The sequence below is a fragment of the Dendropsophus ebraccatus genome, chromosome 5 (assembly GCF_027789765.1).
Source record: "Dendropsophus ebraccatus isolate aDenEbr1 chromosome 5, aDenEbr1.pat, whole genome shotgun sequence".
Taxonomy (NCBI): Eukaryota; Metazoa; Chordata; class Amphibia; order Anura; family Hylidae; genus Dendropsophus; species Dendropsophus ebraccatus.
In genome coordinates, this window is record NC_091458.1 from 33,972,595 (window position 1) to 33,993,731 (window position 21,137).

At 43.0% G+C, this 21,137-nt stretch overlaps 1 protein-coding gene across 2 annotated transcripts in view; it reads right to left on the minus strand.

Moving 5' to 3' along the window:
• The window catches only part of SACS (sacsin molecular chaperone), a 59,557-nt gene that overhangs the window by 13,751 nt on the left and 24,669 nt on the right, over window positions 1-21,137 (minus strand). Inside the window, exons 4-9 of one of the 2 annotated variants that reach the window (XM_069969830.1) lie at window positions 14,425-14,512; window positions 13,552-13,637; window positions 12,959-13,070; window positions 11,306-11,452; window positions 8,765-10,247; window positions 6,506-6,597 (exon numbers count right to left, since the gene is read on the minus strand). In XM_069969830.1, the coding sequence (XP_069825931.1) occupies window positions 6,506-6,597; window positions 8,765-10,247; window positions 11,306-11,452; window positions 12,959-13,070; window positions 13,552-13,637; window positions 14,425-14,512 (2,008 nt within the window). Of the gene's footprint in view, window positions 1-5,396; window positions 5,427-6,505; window positions 6,598-8,764; window positions 10,248-11,305; window positions 11,453-12,958; window positions 13,071-13,551; window positions 13,638-14,424; window positions 14,513-21,137 lie in introns of those variants that run through there. The other variant, XM_069969832.1, reaches the window with a different exon arrangement.

Below are 21,137 nucleotides of genomic sequence, written 5' to 3' on the forward strand. Positions count from 1 at the left end.
GTCCCATCATCATGAGAACCTCTGTTTACAAATACGCAAGAATACTTGCCTAACAGCTTGCTGGGAAAAAATGTTTTTGTCATTTATAAAAACCTTTTACTGTCAGACTTGTTGAAAGTTTTGATTGCTCAAGGGAGTGTTCAGACTCTGAGCAATCTCTAGATATTGCTGTGAGATGTGTGCAGTAGTGCAATTTACTTCCCAGCTAGCCGCAATCTCTAACCAGCTACAATTGGCGGGCCTAAAGGAGTCCGGCAAAAAAATTATTTAAGTATTATATTGCCCCCAAAAGCTATACAAATCACTAATATACACTTTATGGAAAATGCACATAAAGTGCTTCTTTCCCCTGCACTTACTACTGCATCAAGGCTTCACTTCCTGGATAAAATGGTGATGTCACTTCCTGGATAAAATGGTGATGTCACAACCCGACTCCCAGAGCTGTGCGGGCTGTGGCTGCGGGCTGTGGAGGATGATGGCAGGGGGACACTGAGGGACACAGGGCACTGGAGGGAAACTGAACATGCCCCTGCCATCATCCTATCCAGCAGCCACAGCCCACACAGCTCTGGGAGTCAGGTCATGACATCACCATTTTATCCAGGAAGTGATATCACCATATAATCCAGGAAGTGACATCACCATGTAATCCAGGAAGTGACATCACCATGTTATCCAGGAAGTGAAGCCTTGATGCAGTAGTAAGTGCAGGGAAAGAAGCACTTTATGTGCATTTCCCATATTAAGTGTATATTGGTGATTTGTATAACTTTGGGGGGCAATACAATAATTTAATTTAAAAAATTTGCCGGACTTCTCCTTTAACAAATTTATAAATCGAGCCCATCCATGAGATCACAGCCAACCTAGAAGTAAAGTACCTTACACGCGCTTCTCCTGACAACTGCCTAGAGATCAGTCATCAGACATGTCAAAAGTTGTTTCGCTAAATGACAGAAATACTTTCAAAGAAATATTACAAGTGAACCATGCATATGGCATATGGAGAAGTTATACATCCATTAATAATTTCGAGAAAATTGTAACACATAGGTGAAATATTAGTGTCGTAACAACTGAAAAAAAAACTAAAAAACAAACTTGAATAAAACCTGAATTGCCTATTTAAAGAAAAGAGAAGCCAGAGTTTAATGTATTGATATTAAGTCTTTGGCACATTAAGAAGGTGCTGCCCCATTGGCACTGTTCTTTAGAGAGGCAATCATCTGGCTCTTCCTATGGCAGCATTTGGTCGGCACTGTTTATTGGGGCACTCTGCTAATAGTATTGCTTATGGGTTTACTCTGCAGATACTATTATGTGTAGGGGACACTGTAGAAACGTCTGTTTATGGAGGGACACTTCTCTGACTAGGTGTATTCTAATGGCACTTTTAATGCTTAACCAACTGCACTTCCTACACCCATTAGGTGTCCCTTTAGGTGACAAATTTAGTCCACTTTCTGCCATTACTCCCTGCCCTGCAGAGATTGGCTGAAGCGATACATAATAGGTGGATCAGGAAGTCTTTCAGCCAACAAATGCAAAGCAGGAACTGATCTCATAAGAAAGGGGCCACCTTTTTGGCAACGTCTCTTGTAAAGTCTAGTAAGATGTAACCATTATGTTCTATCTGTGGTGTTTAAGGGGTATTCCAGCTGCAAAAAATATTTAAAGGGTATCTGTCACTAGCGTTATCCTGACTTAAATGAGGGCAAAATAAGCTACTGACAGAAATGCTGAACAAATCAGTGTATGACTTACATCATTTTGTTCAGCCGTTCTCCTAATATGCAGGAGAATAGGATTGTTGCTGCACTATCCTCCCACCCTCCAGCTGCTGACCCTCCAGTTGACTGCCTATACACAGCATGGATATATAACTGACAATCAGCAGCTGGTGGGTGGAGTTTCTGCTACTTATGAATAATGCTGGGGTCTGTGAGCTATCAAACCGGCAGCTGCAGGGGATCAAGGCAGGTCAATACGCTTTCTTTTTATTTTTACAGTGCACTGACTCACTTTTTTTTGTTTTTTTTCTGATGATTCATACATACATATCTCATTCTACACATACTTGCAGACATCAACCAGGATCTCCTTTTCCATTAATTCACGGTTAACATGAAATCCAAGCGGAACAAAAAAATGGTGCATGCTGGAGATATCAGACACATCAACACCATGCTAAAGAATTCATAGTAATGATTTCCACTCAGAACACTGCATGCAAATATTACTGTACATACAAGACATTTCATATACTGGGGTAAACACTGACAGGGCAGATTGGTGGGATCCCTTACATTAGATAATCCATTGTATTTATATTTACAGGAACGTAAAAAGGTTGTCCCACTAGGAAACCCCATCCTATATGGTCTATAGGGATGTAAGGATGTCAAACATTGGGACTGAGTATTAATGGCCGAGATTAAATATTTCTGATACCTATCTAACAATCCCTTGAATGCTTGTCAAATGCTGACTTCAGCATCTAAGGGATCATTTACACAGAAAGATTATCTGACAGATTATCTGCCAAAGATTTGAAGCCTAAGCCAGGAATGGATTTGGAAAGGAGAGAAATCTCAGTCTTTCCTTTATGACCTGATCTCTGTTTAAAGTCCATTCCTGGCTTTGGCTTCAAATCTTTGGCAGATAATCTTTCAGTGTAAATGGACCCTAAAGGTCATATTACATGGATCAATAATCTGCCTAATAAGGCCGATTCAGCAGATTATTGCATGGTGCAATAAAGACAACGATCAGCTGAAATAACAATTATCCGCTGTTGTTGTCCACCGACCACGCATCGTTGCATGTAATATTAATGCACGCCCGACAGCTGGTGAATGTCTAAAAATATAAGACAGTGACTTATATTAATTTATGTTCTAAAAAAGGCAATACATACGGGGAGATTTATCAAAATGGTGTAAAGTAGAACTGTCTTAGTTTCCCCTAGCAACCAATCAGATTCCACTTTTCATTCCTCACAGATTCTTTCAAAAATGAAAGGTGGAATCTGATTGGTTGCTAGGGGCAACTAAGACAATTCTACTTTACACCCATAGGGTGAGATTTATCAAACTGGTGTAAAGTAGAAAACGACATCTGGTGGGGTCTGGGAGACACTGCGAGGACATAGGGACTGGTAAGTATACCTTTTTTATTATGTTCCCCCCACCCCACCTCTGCCTACACAGGATTTTCTGTTTTGCAGGAGTTCTCCTTTAAGCTTCTTAATATGTTAGAGGACCTCAAAAACATAAAAAAGTAGAAATAAATACAAAAATGGCATGAATGTATAGTTGTAGTGGCTGCTAACTGTGTGAGCGCTGGGCTATGCTGTTTGCATGGCAAGTTATGCTAATGGTGTGGAACACCACAGAATGCATATACAGGAGTAGGGACGTTGTACATGTGCATAGCCTTGCATACAGTATCACTGCCCAATTTACAGCCATTCACTTTGCTTTCACTCCTTGTCTGGCAAAAGTAGGTTTTGGGTGAAACTGTGTCCAATAGCAGCATAATGTCACCAATGTTGTATACACCTGCCCCTTCACATCTCAAAAGGTAGGTGTGTGTGTGTGGGGGGGGGATGAAAGTGAGGAAGTAAGCACCAGAAAGCAGGAGGCATAAGCCCAATTCTGCTCCCCAGACAATATATTCAGGCTTTGTTCACACAGTGTCCTTATCTGGCCATTTTACACTGCTGTCATTTTGAGTCAAAATGTGGCCATATTATCTAAAATACAGCTCTAAGGCTGGGTTCACACTATGTATATTTGAGGCAGTATTTGGTCCTCATGTCAGGTCCTCATAGCAACTAAAACCAGGAGTGGATTGAAAACACAGAAAGGCTCTGTCCACACAATGTTGAAATTGAGTGGATGGCCGCCATATAACAGTAAATAACGGCCATTATTTCACTACAACAGCCGTTGTTTTAAAATAACAGCAAATATTTGCCATTAAATGACGGCCATCCACTCAATTACAACATTATGTGAACAGAGCCTTTCTGTGTTTTCAATCCACTCCTTGTTTTGGTTGCTATACAGCCTCAAACATACAGCCTCAAATATACGTAGTGTGAACCCGTAATTTGTATAATATGACCATATTTTTGTCTCAAGAATTATGGCTGTTCACAAATGTAAAATCGCCAGAAAAACATGCTGTGTGAACAAAGCCTTAACCAGTTATACAAAGAAATCCTAACTATCATGGTCAATTTTTCCAGGGTATTCTAGGGAACTTTAAGGAATATACAGCATTTCCACATACACAGAAGACTAAGGCTATGTTCACACCCAGTAAAATATTACCAAAATACTGTGCTCTATTGAAGTCAATAGGGAATTGACCATCAGAGCACACACAGTAGTGAAAAACGTCAGTAAACTGAGCACAGACATAAACATGGCTATTATTCACAACCTATTTTTGCAAAAAACTTTTGCCATTTTTTCACCTGTTCACATACTGTTTTATTTTCACTCAAAATTACGGCGGTACTTTGGTATTATTTTACTGTGTTTAAAGCGAATGTACCAGCAGATACATCGCTTTAAGATTTTCACACTGGTATGCCAGTGCTGCAGTCTTTTGTGAAGCGCCGGCCGGTTCCCGCACACGGCACCATTCTATTCCCGGTCACCAGCCCGGCCTGGAGCACTGGAGGCGGGCCTGCCAGCTCCCAGTGTAACGTTCTGCCCTCCCCACTGTGATGCGCTCCATTAGAATCAGGGCAGAACGTCACACTGGGGGAGGGCAGGCCTGCCCCCAGTGCTTCAGACCGGGCACCAGGAATAGACCAGCTCCATGCGTGGGAACTGAGCCACAGTTAAAGGAAAGCCTATTTATGTAAAGTTCTTAAAGTGATGTACCTGCTAGTACATTTGCTTTAAACATAGCCTATATGTTAGTACTGGGATCATTCAGGAGTTATTTCTTTCAAACAATCAAACACTTTTGTTAGAGGAAAAAACTATAGGATGCAGAAAAACAACATTCCTTATACTAGTGGTTCTGCAAGCAAACGTTACCGTACCTGCGTATCCCCAGAGGAGCTGCTGCGCTACAATGTAATATATTATACACTGTTTAAAATGTCAAAATATATTGTTATTATTTACCAGTCTAATTGGGAATTTGTTGCATATTTACCCTGAAACAACATGCTGCATATGGATAAAAATCTATGTATAATATTGGTATCTCAGCCACCTGGATCATATATTGAGTTTGATCATAGTCATTTCTAATCTAAATGTGTAACTATGTAAGCTTCCGCTATTCCCTGCTAGTTTAATATCTGGACAGACAACATTTTAATTGTTTGTATTCTTAGGAGAATCTATAGAACAAAAAGTTTTCCATACTTCCTTTGGTGCTAGTCATGAACTGGCTATAACACCCGCACTGTAAACTACTCAACACTGTTTTATTTCTTCCTTTCTTCCTTCTCTGCATGTCTCCAAGCAGTTATTTAGATCAAATCTGCTGCAAAAAATCCACTGCAATACGGTGTGTGTGAAGCTACCCTAAAAGAGTATTCCCAGGATAACCCACTTAATGCTTCAGCTAATACAGGTCTAATACAGGTATTACGCAATAACGCATAATATATACAGATTTAAGCTATGTTGACACTATGTAACTTTTGTATTAATTGGCAAACAACAAAAAACAAATAGGCAACAACGGCCGTGATGAATACAAAAGTTACGTTGCACTGCAGTCAGAGGGAATCCCAACCGGAGTGTCCCAACCCTTGTAGCTGCACGAAAAACTTTTTTCGTTTGTGCGGTCACTATTCATTGAATAGCGGCCGCACAACATTGACAGCTCACACAATGGAGAGTGCACCCGCATCCCAATTCAGCACAAATGAAGATCATCCAGCTGGTGCTGCAGTACCGGCTGGGATGATCTTCACTGACACCTGCCGTTCTGTGACCCGACTGGGTCACAGAATGGCCGATGTCTTACGGTGTGTGAACCCGGCCTTAAGAAGTGTTTCCATAAAAGAGCCTGCAGTGAATTTGCTCAATAGAACAAGGTAATAAATATATGAAATTTTACACTGTAATTTAACAACAAGCAAAGAAGTTATATGGGTCTATGGGTCTATGGAAGAGAAGGCACTCAGGGCAGATTTCTCCCGGCTGGTTCTGATCAGAAGGGCTACTACTGTATATTATATCCTGGTAAAGTGTGTGGTGCTCCATTACAGTCAAAATGTTCATAGAAACTGTTAGATCAGGAGTACGGAATATTGTATAAATGGTCTAATAATGGTCATTATTAGTGAGTCCCATTCCTCCAATGACACCACTCCTGCAGTGAATCAGGTCAACAGGACGCTAACACTTAAGTCTTCTTTAGTATCTGTGTGCCAGCATCAATTTAATGGTAATAGAGTCAAACTGTGTACAGCCGGCCCATGTAAAAAAAAAAGTTAAAAATAAACAAACCCAACAATCCTTACCTCTACTTATCGCAGCTTCCTTCAAGGCTGTAAGGATTTTCGTTTTTAAATCTTCAGACAGTAGTCTTCCTTCCAGTCCTGGAAACAGCGCTCTGGAAGACATAGCAGTTTTGTTTCAATCGCTTATCTCCTATATCCTGCATCAGGGATGGGGAACCTTGGGCCCTCTAGCTGCTACAAAACTACTATTCCCATCATGCCTAAAAGCCAAAGCGTTGGTTGTCCAGGCATCATTGAAGTTGTAGTTTGCAACAGCTGGAGGGCCAAAGGTTCCCCATCCCTGTCCTACAGAAATTATAATTACATGTTCTCCTTATAAGAGTTGGATGCCGCCCAAGGGAGTCCCAGAAAATATGGATATAGCCTATGGCTATATCTATGCTTTCCTGGCAGCTTTAGGGCTGCATCCAACTTCCCCAACTACCGAGCTCCATAAATTTCACCCATTTATATCTTTCAATGAGAATCTCAATACTGACTAATCTAAACTTTTGACCCCTCAATATTTATTTACATGACACTAACACTTTAAAACTAAGAATAAAGATGTGTACACCCTTACCTTTTCTTTAGTTAAGGATTCCAATATTTAATGAAGCTATATTAACACACTACTACAAAAGGGTATCAAAGCACTGAAAATATTTATATTTATATACCAATCTCTATGCATCAACACATAGACCAACACAGTATACATACTTAGGGCCAGTGTCATAAAATCACATTGTTGTCAGAAGATGGTAATGTCACTCCATACATCTCAGAATATATTGGGGGAGATTTATCAAAGGGTGTAAAATTTAGACTGGTGCAAACTGCCCACAGCAACCAATCACAGCTCCTCTTTTCTTTCAGCACTGCCTAAAGCTGAGCTGTGATTGGTTGTTGTGGGCAGTTTGCACCAGTCTAAATTTTACACCCTTTGATAAATCTCCCCCATTGAGTTTAAGTAGAAGTTAAACTGGAATCTAAATTGTAAGCATTATTATGTAAAAACATGCTCAGCCTGGTAGAAAACATAAGGCTATGTTCACACCTGGTAAGACACCAGCTGTTCTGTGACCCGGCCGGTGTCTGAAAAGATTATCCCGGCCGGTACTGCAGTATAATCTTCACTGCCACAGAATTCAGATGCGGGCGCATCCACGTGCGCCCGCATCCGAATTCCCCACTTCACACAATGGAGCGTGCATCCAGAGCTGCACGCTCCATTGTGTGAACTGACAGGATTTTCTGCGGCCACTATTCATTGAAGAGCGGCCACAGAAAACTGACATGTTAGTTTCTTGCGGCGCCGCTAGGGGTCCTGGCCGAAGTGTATACACTCCGGTCGGGATTTCTTAGAAGGTACCACTAAGAAAGTTCTGTAGTAGTCATGGCCGTTGTTATAACAGCCATGATTATTACAAAACTTAAGCAGTGGGAACATGTCCTAAAACTGCTATACTTACTTTCCTTGCTCCCTAGCCACTACCGCTCTCCCAGAGTCGATACCCTTGTAAAGTGCTTTAACATTTGGGGTTGGTGCATGTATTGACCACTCAGCCAATAAGTGACCAAAGTTGTAACCTGCTTGAGCTGCTAACTGGCTGGGTGGGTGATGTACACGCCAAACTGAAATAGAAACACTGTGCAATTCGATTGGCTTCAGAAGGAATGGCGGCGGCAGGCAGAGAAAGGAGGGTAAGTATATGTTTATTATGTTTTCCACCAGGCTGAGCACATTTTGATTTAAAACTTACAACTCAGAATAATAATAATAATAATAATAATAATAATAATATTTATTTGTATAGCGCCAACAGATTCCGCAGCGCTTATACTGCGGAATACTCCTATTAGAAAGGACACATCTGTATTAAGTTTGATCCTTTTTGAGAAAAATATTGAAGGAGTCATCCAGGCTTAAAAAACATGCCTGCCTTTTCCAAGAAACAGCACCCCTCCTGTCCTCAGTTTGGGTGTCATTTTGCATCTTCGTTCCGTGTAACTAAATTGCAATACAACACAACCTGAGGACAGGAGCAGTGCTCTTTTTGCAAGAAAGTAGCTGTGATTTTAAACTTCTGGATAACGCCTTTAAAGTACCGCTGTATACTTGACTCTAATTCCAGAAAGCAGTATTGATAAAAACAGCACAAAAAATTAGACACATTGGAATGGATCTGGCACCCTAACTGCCCCAGTTCCAATCCCACAATTATAGTGGATATTTCAGATATACAATCTCCTTGTACTCCGGTTATCTGCTCATACCTGGGGTACTCCTCTGAGGTTATGTAAATAACATCCTTATCTGATACAGATGAAGAAAAAGAGATAAAGCTCCCATTCTGCAACGGAAGTATTTCAAGCCCGATAAGATCACTGTAATTCTCGTCGCTAAGTATGAACTCAAGGATGTGAAGCTTCTCATGCGTAGGCCCTCGATGTCCACATTTCCTCAACACCTGTCGAACCAGCGCTGGGTTGACCTTCTTCACTGGCTTAGAATTGTTTATGGGAATTTGGAATGCAGCAGCAACGTTAGCCGGTACCTTGGCGATCTGAGTCCCTGAGTTCTGGAGGTAGTTCAGGACAGTTCTTGTGTACTCCGTATTTTCATCTATTTCGGTGAAGTTTACATCGGATTCTTTCAGCCAGCATTTCTTAGAAGTGTATATCACAGGATTCTGAAATAGTTCCTTGAACAGAGGTTCTATGATAGGTTTCCAGTGTGTCCTCACTTGGTCCACCTCTGGCCACATTCGGTAAATGCTATCAGCAGAGAAAGGAAAATCAGGATTCTCTTCAGTCTCCATTCTCTTGATACCTTCCAAAATAAGAGTTGCATATGTTTTTGGGACAACATTTTTGACCAGAAGTTCATTCCAAAGAGCTGCCGGATCTCGCCACTGGTCCAGTTCTCTCCATTTGATGCTCCTTCGGTTGTCGGTTAAGCCAAAAAAGCCACTAATATGAACAGGGAGACCTGTCTTGCTCTCATCTCCCGGGGGCAAGGGAAGAAAACAAAATGCCCTTCCAACAAATTGTGACTCTGCTCCCTTGTCTTCTCCGTTATGCCACAGTGGCATAGAAATTCCGATAGACGGAACAAATTTGAGGTCATCGGCAAGAGAGTCTAATTCTGTGCAGATACCTCGACCGCCAACGCTGTTGCACACCAACCATGAGGAGGTTTGGGTTTCTTTGAAATTTTCATCCTCTACAACAATGTTTACGTGATAGGCCACACATGTTATGCTATTGCTTGGGACCCCATTACAGTAATTCTCAATGGCTGTTCCAAGGATTTTGATTGAGTTGGGTCGATCATGTTTTAGTAGCTTGTTCTCACTAGCTGTCACACGGAAAACCAGCTTTTCAGATCCATCTGCCTCTCTAATGTGCAAAGACACTTTCTGGACATTCTTGAGAAATAGAAGCACGGTGTCTGCATCTGCTCTAAAGGACTCATATAGTTCTAGGACTTTTTCTTTATTATACAGGTTATGACTAAGTAATGATGGCTGGACACGGAGGGGGAATCTAAAGAAAGTTCCTGGGTAAAAACCTTCTGCAAAGGTTTCTTTTGTGCTGCCGAAAATGTCAATATATGGGGCAAATTGGTCCACCAGTTCGCTTATTTCTTTGCTGTCTTCTTTAACATTCCAACACTGGCCTGACTCATGACGTCCAAAGAGTACTTGGTGGGGATCCAGCATCCCTATCTGATCACCGCTGAAAATACTGGGAACATCTATAGGGGAAATATAGGAACAAAAACATTAGTGAGCATCATCAGCTAAAAAGGGAAATTACCGTACTTTCCGACTGGGCGTATAAGACCCCTGACTTTTAAGAAGATTGTCAGGGGTTCGCCTTATACGCCGGAAAACGTTATCCCCTGCCTGACTGCAGCCCTGCTGCGGTCAGGCAGGGGTTAACTGCAGCTACAGAAAAAAAAAAACTGTAAACTCACCTGTGACCTGTTCCTGGCAGCGTATGTACCCGTTCCTGGTGACGTACACTGCCTGCACTGGAGATCCCTGAAGCTCTCCCAGGCAGCCGATCGTCTCATTGGAGAAGCTTGGAGATGGCTGGCTGCACAGAGAGCTTCGGGAGAATGACAGAGGCTTCAGGAACTTCCAGAGGAGGCAGTGTATGTCACACTGTCTGCGCCGGTAACAGGACAGGAGAAGCGTGGCTGCCAGGAACAGGTCACAGGTGAGTTAACTGTTTGTTTTGGATGTGGGATGCGGTCATTTTTTAGCTCCCCCACCGTACAGGGAGACCATACCTGGCGTATAAGACGACCCCCGACTTCTAATAAGATTTTTTCAGGGTTAAAAAGTCGTTTTATACGCTGGAAAATACGGTATATTACTTTAAAAAAAACCTAAAGACCTGAATTATTACTTGGCTTTTACTCTTGTGCCTAATGACAAACCACATTATGATATACCTGTAGACAGGTTGTGAGAATACTGAGGGACTATTTTATATAACAGTCAATGACCCGCTCTAATCAGTAGAAAGAAATCTTTTTAGTGTCTACATTTCCTACAGCGCATCCACAGGACAAATCAAGCACTACAGAGCTCCCAATGAAATCATTGGACTGTCCACATAATTCATGCACATGTTGGGTCCTCCAAAGCGAACGGCTGTTATTGTAGCCTCACTTTAACCTGACAAATAGATGAGTGTCCTTCTTTTTTTAACTCTATATTTCAGTATTTTATTTGATCGGCATCTTTTAGTTTACATTTCAGTTAAACAGTAATGAAAATCCTGAACACTACCATATTGTATCACCTGTTATATGGTAAACGGAGTTAAATCCTATTCCAAACCGGCCAACCTTCAGTGGGTCATCTTTTTTCCTACTTCTGGCAATTTCTTGAATTCCATGCCAGTCTTCGGGAGTGAAAACTGCGTTATTGTATACGTAAAGTGCAGGGCCTGAGAATTAACCAAGAAAAACACAGCGTAAGATGAAATAGTTCTATCATGTGACTTTATTTGAAAAAAATCAGAGCGGCACTCCGTGGTAAATGGGTGGTGCACAAGGAAAGGAGCGTAGTCCCAGCAAAATCAAAAGTAGAAATCCCGGCAACTCACCACTTGATCATCATATAATATTAGTTTATTTCGGTTCCATAAACCATAAGTGTGAACAGTGTAACAGCAGAAGGCGTTTCGGCGATGTGCCTTTGTCAACTGGCAGTTGACAAAGGCACATCGCCGAAACGCGTTCTGCTGTTACACTGTTCACACTTATGGTTTATGGAACCGAAATAAACTAATATCATATGATGATCAAGTGGTGAGTTGTCGGGATTTCTACTTTTGATTGTGACTTTATTTGAAGCACACATAACTGTAGAGTATGTAAGCAGAATAAAACCATCTAGCTATATGGGTTGTTATTGCACCATCTGAACAACATGGTCATACCACAACTAGAACCTATATTATGTATCAACTGCTTATTCATTGGGAGATCCTCTTCTCTCCCCCTAATAGGATACATACTTTATTAACATTAAAGGAGCGTTTTCATATAAGAATTTCCCCCTGATGTGTATACTACCGATTGAAGTTTCTGGCCATCCACTGTGCGGGAAACTGTAGCACAACACCATGCAGATCAATGGTCAATGGATGTATTGAAGTTCCCTGCAGATCTGATGGCCAAGAACACTGCAGTACAAGAAAAATCTTTATGGGAGCCCGATCATCCTGAGCATGGTGGGGTCCTGGCAGTCAGACGCCAACCAAGGAAGCTATGGCATACCCTAGTCACATGCCATCACTTCCTATATTAGGAAAATCCCTTTAACATTATTTCACACAACTGTGACAGATGTTTTTGAATACAAATTTCCATCATTATGGGTAGCATTAGATGGGCAGGCATGTGCCTGATCAAGGAGATTGGTGCCCATTTAAAGAGCCTATTTTATGGGTCAATTATTGTGCAAGCAGGGTCGCTGAGGATGATTGCTGAGATTTCCTACCACTGGGAATAGTAATAAATGGCCAGACCTATGGCCAATACAAATTCTGATCAAGCAGATTGACGCTCTTTTAAAGGCACCTAATAGAACGAATTTTAAACCAATGAACAATGATTTTTGACCGATCGACCCATGCAATAACGGCCTTAACTGAGAGCTACAGACTTTGTTTGGACAATTGTGAGGTTTAGAAGTAGTCTAAAGTAGGTGAGAAAACTTCTTTAAAGATGTATGGGTATACCTGCGCGGCCATCATTCTCTATGGGGTTACCAACTACTTCTAAAAATGTGGAAAATGCATTTACCAACAGTGATATTGTAAAATACACATTGCATGAAATGTATCAAGAAAGACCAGAACATTTATATTATAATTTTCCCAGAATCGCAAGAGTAGCTGTTCAGGACCAAGTCATCAGTCTTTACCATATTAACATCACATACATACCTTGATGTTGGGCCATTTCCTTTGACCATAGGGATTCAGTGCCATAATGCGTTTCATCAAAGAGGAACTTGACTTCGCTGGCCCCAGCATCTTCTGCGTTCTGAATCAGCTCCTAGATTGCACAATTGTGAAATGAGTTTAGTAGTATACACTTGAATGCTACCATGTCTGTCTATTACATGGGGCAACCCACAGATGTCAAAGAGAACCGAATAGTACGGAATATAAACTGTGATGGTGCTGCAGGTACTGTAAGAGGAACACTCATGACCACATCCCCTACAAATTGATAACTTTAGGGAGAAGGATACCCAGTTATCCCCTTTAAATACCTAATAAACAACATAGATAGGCTAAATTTTAGGGGCAGGAATGGAAATGCCTGTTCAACTAATACCTTTGGTTGTATGATTTTTTTTTTTCTTTAACCACATCCTGCCCCCCTTTTTTCATTTTAACCTGCTAGAAACCCCCTTTAATGTTCCTGTATAACTTCATAGAGTACAGAAAAAATATGCCATTATCGGATGTTTCCCAATTTAATGCATCACTATGGAGCTATGTATATATGGCACATAGGAATATTGCTTTACCTTTAAGATCTGTCCTCCTTCTGGGTATCTCCTTAATATATCCTTAAGAAAGTCAACAAGGGGTGGGGTGGTCTGTCCAAATTTACCTATGAAATAAAGCAGCATATAATAAGTTAAAGAATTCATTACAACCATTGAAAGGGAAACACTGATACCCCTCTGCAGTTTTGCACCTCATGTTCATGGCGTCGGTCTTTTTTTTGGGTCCCGCTGTTTTTGAGAACTTTGATTCAGAGCAAATAAGCCAATTTGCTGGTTAGGAGCACTTAGGGTGTTCCTCTGCCCCACATAGCACCCTGTCGGCCCGCTGCCTCTCTCAGTGACGTCTACCTATGCATATATATATATATATATATATATATATATATATATATCCAGGATGCTCTTTGATGTGCATTTGCGAGAGAGCCTGTACAGAGATGGACTGCTTTTCCTGTGCATGCACGTCAAAGACAGGCCTGATTATACTTACATGAATATACATAGATAAGCAGGTGGACCAAGGGGGTGCTTTGTGGGGCTGAGGAATCCCCTCCAGTGCTCTGAACCAGCCAATTTGCTCTGAATCAAAGTCTTAAAAACAGCGGGACCTAGAGAAAAGAGAAAACCTTGAAGTACGCAGCTTCGGAGGGATATCAGCTGGTTCATTTGCACAAACCTGCTGATACTTCCCCTTTAACAGGGGCCAAAAGGAAATCATAAAATACCAAAGGAGTTACTATAACTTCATCAGCGTCGGGATAATAAGAACTTTTCTTGTAAGTTACTAGTACCATAGAACTGGCCACCTAGCTCTGTGAATGTATCCAGCCCTGATTTACCTGCTTGCTGGAATTCTTCCCTAATAGAAAACCGGGTAAAAAGTATAATTACCGCCTCCTTTTAGTCCTTTTGATTGGAGATTTAAAAAAATATTTGTTTCCTCGGAGGTCAGGTCTTCAATCTTGGTCCTGTCACGTAACTATGAAAAAGAGAAACGTCAATGTCTATGGGTCACAACCAGGATAAAGGAAACAGTGACACAGTATTTTACAGTAAAAGAACCTGTAAAGCTGAAGATGCCATCTGAGCGGTGAGAAGCACATTACAGAACAGGAGTGGTAGATAGACCTATCACTAGCCAGCTAATACCCTTATCTGCACCGAAGAAGGGCAACAACCCCAAAACAGCTGTCTGCAGATGGGAAATCTTTCCTTTTGGAGAGATTGTTTGGCTTGGCATAAAATCCCCAGTCAATGTTCTAAAACTGCTAGATTAAGTGAGAGTTGACTTCTTGACCTCTTGACCTCTTTGCTCAAGAGGTGTGAGAGCTATTTTGCATATCCTTTCTTCCCAGAAAAGCAGTGGTCAGGCCTGGATACTGCAGCTCTGCTTGTGTTCACTGGAAGTAGAGCTGCAGTTACGGCGGCACCATCACCAAAGTACAACTTCTGGCACTGTGTAGAGCGGACACTGAACATCTGATAAGCATTAAGACAGTTGTCGGCACCAAGATAATCGTTGATGGATGGCCTTTCCTGAGAATAGGCGATTGATCATATTAGCTTGGAAAACCCTTCAAAATTTAGGAGTCCAGTGGGAGGACAAGTGTATCTGTACAAATGTATTCAAGCTTACCTAACTTGAAAAATATTTGATAGTTGTTTTGGATACTTTTTAGACACTTTTCCACCTCGTTCTATAAGGGGAGCGACTTGGTGTGGCTTTTGCTAGAAAGGGATGTGACTTTTTCTTGACTTTGAAAATTGTGCCAAAATCATGGAGTAACCTTGAAGTAAAGTCAGCCAGTTAAACTGTTGGTCTAAACTTCAGGCACTTTTACACAAGTTGCAAAAGGACACTGGTTGACCTCAGGTAGTTCAACCAAAACACTGCAGAGACACCATCACGTCCTTTCGCATGCACTTGCAAGGCATTGCTACCACTAGCCTGAATCCTACTCCACACTGATGAGGGGCAAATACCCCGAAACAGCTGTCTGTAGATGGATACCTTGCTTGAGTGGTTTCCTTGACATTCCTTGGCTTTGTTGTTCCATCCCGGAGGAAGGTTTGGCTAGTTCACTGACGTTGAGACAAGTGATGGTGTCTCTGCAGTGTTCTTTTGCATATTTGATTTCTCAGGGGGCAATGTTCTAGAATACACTGACGTTGAGACACATGATGGTGTCTCTGTAGTGTTTTGGTTGATCTCCCTTAGGTCAACCAGCGTCCTTTTGCATGCACTTACTAGGCATTGCTCCCACTAGCCTGAATCCTACTCCACACTGATGAGGGGCAAATACCCCGAAACAGCTGTCTGTGTATGGATACCTTGCTTGGGTGGTTTCCTTGATTGGAGAAATTCCTTGCCTTGGTTGTTCCTTCCCGGGGGAAGGTCTGGCTAGTTCACCGACGTCGAGACACCTGATGGTGTCTCTGCAGTGTTCTTTTGCGCACTTTTACACAGGTTGACGGGCTGCAGTAAGCAAGCAAGCTCCAAACTCTGTGATAGGGATGCACGATGCACCAAAATATCGATACTACTATCGATATTTTGGGCAAAAAAACGGTTCAATACCAGGATTTCCTGGTATCGAAACTTTAAGTTAAGCTGAGAACACGGTGGGCGGCTAGCTGAGCGCCGGCCATGTTCTCTATGTGCCTCCCCCTGTCCCCTGCAGTCTCCTCCTCTGCTCTCCCTCCCTCCGCTCCCATTGGCGCCAATTTCGAATAGCCGGCACTTAGCTATTGCTAGTGCCGGCTATTTAAGTATATAGATGCCGCTGTCACACTGACAGTGGCATCTGACCCCTCCTGAGCCCGCTCCATATACAGCGGGGGTCGGCTACTGTGTGTAACAGACCCCCGCTGCTGGTGTCTCTCTGATAACAGAGTCCGGCTCCGCCAGACTCTGTTATCAGAGAGATTATTTATGCAGAGGAGCCGGAGCTGCACGGAGGAGAGCGGCTGGAGAGGGAGAGCGGGAGAGGAGGACGGAGGAGAAGGCTGGAGGGAGAGCGGGAGGTCCGGGAGAGAGGAGTACGGAGAGGGAGAGCGGGATGTCCGGGAGAGGAGCCGGAGCTGCACAGAGGAGAGCGGCTGGAGAGGGAGAGCAGGAGGTCACGGAGAGAGGAGGACGGAGAAGGCTGGAGGTGGGGAGGATGAAGAGGGAGAGCGGGGGTCTGTGAGATCCGGGAGAGGAGGCCGGGGGAAGTGCAGCACATGTGAGGATCCAGCCGGCTGGCAGGTGGGGGAGGTGGCCGGGGCTGAGAGGAGCAGATAAGATCGGCTGTAGTGTGTGGGATCCTGTGTAACCTCCTCTTCTCTTCCTCCGCAATCTTGGTAACTGGTGCAGCAGAGCTATCTTAGTGATGGGTGGTGCAGCAGAGCTGTCTTAGTGATGGGTGGTGCAGCAGAGCTGTCTTAGTGGTGGGTGGTGCAGCAAAGCTGTCTTAGTGATGGGTGGTGCAGCAGAGCTGTCTTAGTGATGGGTGGTGCAGCAGAGCTGTCTTAGTGATGGGTGGTGCAGCAGAGCTGTCTTAGTGGAGGGTGGTGCAGCAGAGCTGTCTTAGTGATGGGTGGTGCAGCAGAACTGTCTTAGTGATGGGTGGTGCAGCAGAGCTGTCTTAGTGATGGGTGGTGCAGCAGAGCTGTCTTAGTGATGGGTGGTGCAGCAGAGCTGTCTTAGTGATGGGTAGTGCAGCAGAGCTGTCTTAGTGATGGGTGGTGCAGCAGAGCTGTCTTAGTGATGGGTGGTGCAGCAGAGCTGTCTTAGTGATGGGTAGTGCAGCAGAGCTGTCTTAGTGATGGGTGGTGCAGCAGAGCTGTCTTAGTGATGGGTGGTGCAGCAGAGCTGTCTTAGTGATGGGTGGTGCAGCAGAGCTGTCTTATCGCTTGGTATAGCAGAGCTGTCTCAGTGATGGGTGGTGCAGCAGAGCTGTCTTAGTGATGGGTGGTGCAGCAGAGCTGTCTTATCGCTTGGTATAGCAGAGCTGTTTTAGTGATGGGTGGTGCAGCAGAGCTGTCTTAGTGATGGGTGGTGCAGCAGAGCTGTCTCAGTGATGGGTGGTGCAGCAGAGCTGTCTTAGTGATGGGTGGTGCAGCAGAGCTGTCTTATCGCTTGGTATAGCAGAGCTGTCTCAGTGATGGGTGGTGCAGCAGAGCTGTCTTAGTGATGGGTGGTGCAGCAGAGCTGTCTTATCGCTTGGTATAGCAGAGCTGTTTTAGTGATGGGTGGTGCAGCAGAGCTGTCTTATCGCTTGGTATAGCAGAGCTGTTTTAGTGATCAGGCTATTTGGAAGAGCAGAATTGTATTAATGATAATGACTAGTGACTATATTTCTACCCCTGTGGGTTTTTTTTTTTTTTTTTTTATACTTTACTAAGTATCGAACCGGTATTGAGTATCGAAATAAAAAAGTTAGTATCGGTATCGAACTCAAAATTTTGGTATCGTGACATCACTACTCTGTGATCGGCGCTTGTTTGCTGTTCTTAGGAATAACCCATGTAAAAGGGCCCTTAGACTCCACAGTCAAAGATGCTCCAAATCCATCAACAGCCTAATTTTACAGTGTCGGGTCTCACTTTCACTGTCTGTTATATAACACTGGTATCTCTGGACCACTGTACAAATCATGATGGCATGCTTTACTTCTACTGGCTTTGGGAATAATATAAATGGGCATCGTATTTATTGCACTATATTAAAATAGGGCGATTATCTATGATTTTCCCTCTTCTGATAATTACCATGCATATAGCAGAAACCAGTGACCTCACATAGTCTATCTCGTCTGTCCTTATATCATTTCATATCAACCTTCTAAAATTGGTTTTAAATAAAAACAACAGCATAAAGTGTGTATTACTTTTCACCAGATAAAGCATAGACTGCCACGATCGGATAACATTGATCTAGAATTATTGTCAGTCATCAGATTTCTATCCCTGTAGGAGAAGAAAACAAGGGGGAAGGGCAGAGTATTGAGGAATATCCTGACGCTAAATCCAATAAAAACCCAATCAGTAGAATTGCGAGTTAACAATGCCCCTACGGATTGTAAACCAACACAACTTGCCTCAAAAAGCATTATTCACAAACAGAAAGAATACATTGTTCATGTCGGCTTCCAGGAAGACAAACCAATATCGATTAAAATCAGGGATGATGCAGTTGTTAAAGTTTTTACAGCCATATATACCTTCCATTCAATTCAATAGATTTTGCAATGAAAAGAAGAAAAAAAAGTATCCTCTAATGACCCAAACATAATCTAACCATTTATTATGCTTACAGCATCCAAATACCCTCTAAGGGGGTCAACGAGAAACACCCAAGCCCTGGTTTATAAGGGGATATAAGGCCCTTCAGCCGCATAAGACGCAAGTATTACAAATGGTAGATGGAAGGGACAAGAAAATTGGGGCCCAGGGGCTTCTATATACACCTCTATAATCTAGGGTGCTTGGTTCATATGTTTCTAAATATTTAATTTTTTAAAAACATCAGTCCGGGTCTGAGTGTTCAGACAGGTACCAATCGGGAGATAGGCCAAAGAGAGAACCATAGCTGCAGAACGGAGAGTGGCTCTCCCAATTGGTACCTCTCTGAACACGGACTGATCAAAACTTTTGACGTGTCTCTATGACATGTCAAAAGTTTTTATAATGTCAGGTACACTTAAAGAGCTGCACATAAGAGGTTATTGCCTTTGCTGAAACCAGGAGTTAGGAACAGAGACTGTTCACACTTAGGAACAGAGATTGCTTTATGGTAGAACACCACACAGTAAAGCAGAACCAATGGTCTTGTCCGTTACAGTGTCCACCACAATACCCCTATAACACAGCCATGGTGTGACTTTTCCCAGTAACACAGCCATTCTGCAATGGTAGTAAGTGGAAGAAGGAACTTGGGCTTTAGCCAGAACAAAGACTCCCTAGACCCAGAGCGCGAAACACAGTGCCCAATAAAATGGAAAACATATGCCATCATAATTTATTTACTGCTGCTTATACAATGGCATTTCTTTCAGACACACTATGAGGACAGATAACCACATAATCAGTGTTTTTTAAAGAGTAGGAGTAGAACAGAGAACCCACAATAAAAACCATATAATACAACGATGGGCATTTACACTGTTATTTGTAGACTACAGGAAGAAGATAACCTTGGTTGGATTTGAACCTAGGGCCCCAGTGCTAACTGCTCCGTTACCATTCTACACACCCTACAATGACCCTAGACAGGAACTATGGATGCAAAAATCTGTAGGCTTCATAGGGTAGAACTTTGTAACATTAGGTTTAGGGCAAAGAGATACATGTTAGAAAACAGAGATTACTAAAGCTTGTGTCTCGAATTTGTTCAAGGAGGACAGTATCCAAAACAATGATGCCAGTGTTCTATGCCTTCCTCTCAGATTAGAAGAAAATAATTTCCATTGGCTATCATGAAGAGACAGTGGGGGAGATTTATCAAACATGGTGTAAAGTGAAACTGGCTCAGTTGCCCCTAGCAACCAATCAGATTCCACCTTTCATTTTCCAAAGAGTCTGTAAGGAATGAAAGGTGGAATCTGATTGGTTGCTAGGGGCAACTGAGCCAGTTTCACTTTACACCATGTTTGATCAATCTCCCCCAATGTGTTTTAAAACTGCGGCTTTAACTCTTTACTCTGCTGCGCCGTACATTTGTAGTGCAGCAATGTTAATCATGTATGGTGCAGGTCTGGAAGCACCCAGGAGCTGCTGGTTGTCACGGACAGTAGGGTAGCGCCAAGGCTGGTCAGCTAACCATAAATGCCACTGTCAACAGCAACTGTGGCATCTAGACACTGGGGGTCGCACACATTATGGCCCATTGCATGTTATTATTTAAGGAGACCGAACCTCTCGTTTAATAGAGGATCTCGACACTGATCTGGCATGGAGCTAGCATGACCCGAACACTTTAAAGGGGTTATCCAGCGCTACAAAAACATGGCCACTTTCCCCCTACTGTTGTCTCCAGTTTGGGTGGGGTTTAGAAACTCAGTTCCATTGAAGTAAATGGAGCTTAATTGCAAACCACACCTGAACTGGAGACAACAGTAGGGGGAAAAGTGGCCATGTTTTTGTAGCGCTGGATAACCCCTTTAAGGCTATGTTCCCACAGCGTATGAGACCGGCCGGTCCATGACCCGGCCAGGACACGGAACAGCTGGTCCCTCAAAAGATGATCCCAGCCGGTACTGCAGTACCGGCCAGATGATATTTTGGGACGCAAAGTTCTGATGTGGGCGCATCGAGGTGCGCCCGCATCAGAACTCCCGCAGCACAGTATGGAGCTTGCGGCCGGAGCCGCTCGCTCCACAGTGTGCACTGACATGGGTTTCTGCGGCCGCTATTCACTGAAACACGGCCGCAGAAAACTGACATGTCAGTTGTTTGCGGTGCCGCTAGGGATCCCGGCCAGAGGGTATACTATGTGTTTTAACGAAAATATACGTTGTGTGAACATAGCCTAAAGGGGTTATCTAGTGTTAGAAAAATGTGGCCACTTTTTTCCAGAGACAGCACCACTCTTGTCTGCATTCCCAAGTGAATGGCACTTAATT